This window comes from Oncorhynchus gorbuscha, linkage group LG16, assembly GCF_021184085.1.
Source record: "Oncorhynchus gorbuscha isolate QuinsamMale2020 ecotype Even-year linkage group LG16, OgorEven_v1.0, whole genome shotgun sequence".
NCBI lineage: Eukaryota > Metazoa > Chordata > Actinopteri > Salmoniformes > Salmonidae > Oncorhynchus > Oncorhynchus gorbuscha.
In genome coordinates, this window is record NC_060188.1 from 6,254,581 (window position 1) to 6,255,599 (window position 1,019).

The 1,019-nt window shown below is 56.3% G+C and overlaps 1 protein-coding gene across 1 annotated transcript in view; it reads right to left on the reverse strand.

Annotated features, from left to right (window-relative positions):
* The window catches only part of LOC123998919 (extensin-like), a 1,338-nt gene extending 700 nt beyond the window's left edge, over positions 1–638 (reverse strand). Inside the window, exon 1 of the mRNA XM_046304161.1 lies at positions 1–638. This exon is cut by the window's left edge and continues 700 nt beyond it. Within this exon, the coding sequence (XP_046160117.1) occupies positions 1–638 (638 nt within the window).
* Between the last annotated feature and the right edge of the window lie 381 nt (positions 639–1,019).

Below are 1,019 nucleotides of genomic sequence, written 5' to 3' on the forward strand. Positions count from 1 at the left end.
GACTGGGCGTGGGGGTGTAGGTGTAGACTGGGGGTGGGGGTCGTGTAGACTGGGGGTGGGGGGGGTGTAGGTGAAGACTGGGGGAGGTGTAGGTGAAGACTGGGGTGGGGGTGTGTAGGTGTAGACTGGGGTTGGGGTGTGTGTAGGTGAAGACTGGTGGTGGGGTGTGGGTAGGTGAAGACTGGGGTGGGGGTGTGTAGGTGTAGGTGTAGACTGGGGTGGGGTATGTGTAGATAAGACTGGGGTGGGGGTGGGTAGGTGTAGGCTGGGGGTGGGTAGGTGTAGACTGGGGGTGGGGTGTGTGTAGGTGTAGACTGGGGTGGGGGTGTGTAGGTGTAGACTGGGGGTGGGGTGTGGGTAGGTGTAGACTGGGGGTGGGGTGTGGGTAGGTGTAGACTGGGGGTGGGGTGTGGGTAGGTGGGGTGTGGGTAGGTGTAGACTGGGGGTGGGGGTGTGTAGGTGTAGACTGGGGGTGAATGCGGGTAGGTGATTCGCGAGGGGTGGGTAGGTGAACGCGGGGGTGGGTAGGTGAACGGGGGGTGGGTAGGTGAACGTGGGGGTGGGTAGGTGAACGTGGGGTTTGGGTAGGTGAACGTGGGGGAGGGTAGGTGAATAGCATGCGGTGAATGTTTTTCCATACAATGAAAAGAATAACTAGCTGTGGAGGTGAGTCTGAACAACACTTCCTGTTTCTCTCTGTGTGTAGGTGAGTCTGAACAACACTTCCTGTTTCTCTCTGTGTGTAGGTGAGAGCACGACAAGTGGAGTAACTCTGTGTGTGTCGTGACTGGACTGTGTGTAGGTGTGTATGCGACAAGAGATTGGTGTGTGTGTGTGTGTGTGTGTTGTGTGTGTGTGTGTGTGTGTGTGTGTGTGTGTGTGTGTGTGTGTGTGTGTGTGTGACACACGCCTCCAGGGCTGTCTTTGAAGGAGGCAGGGATGGTATAGTGGTGAGTCATTCATTCCAGACTACCAGCCATGTATAGCTCTGTCCTTGTGAATGGGATTATAGTTACTTC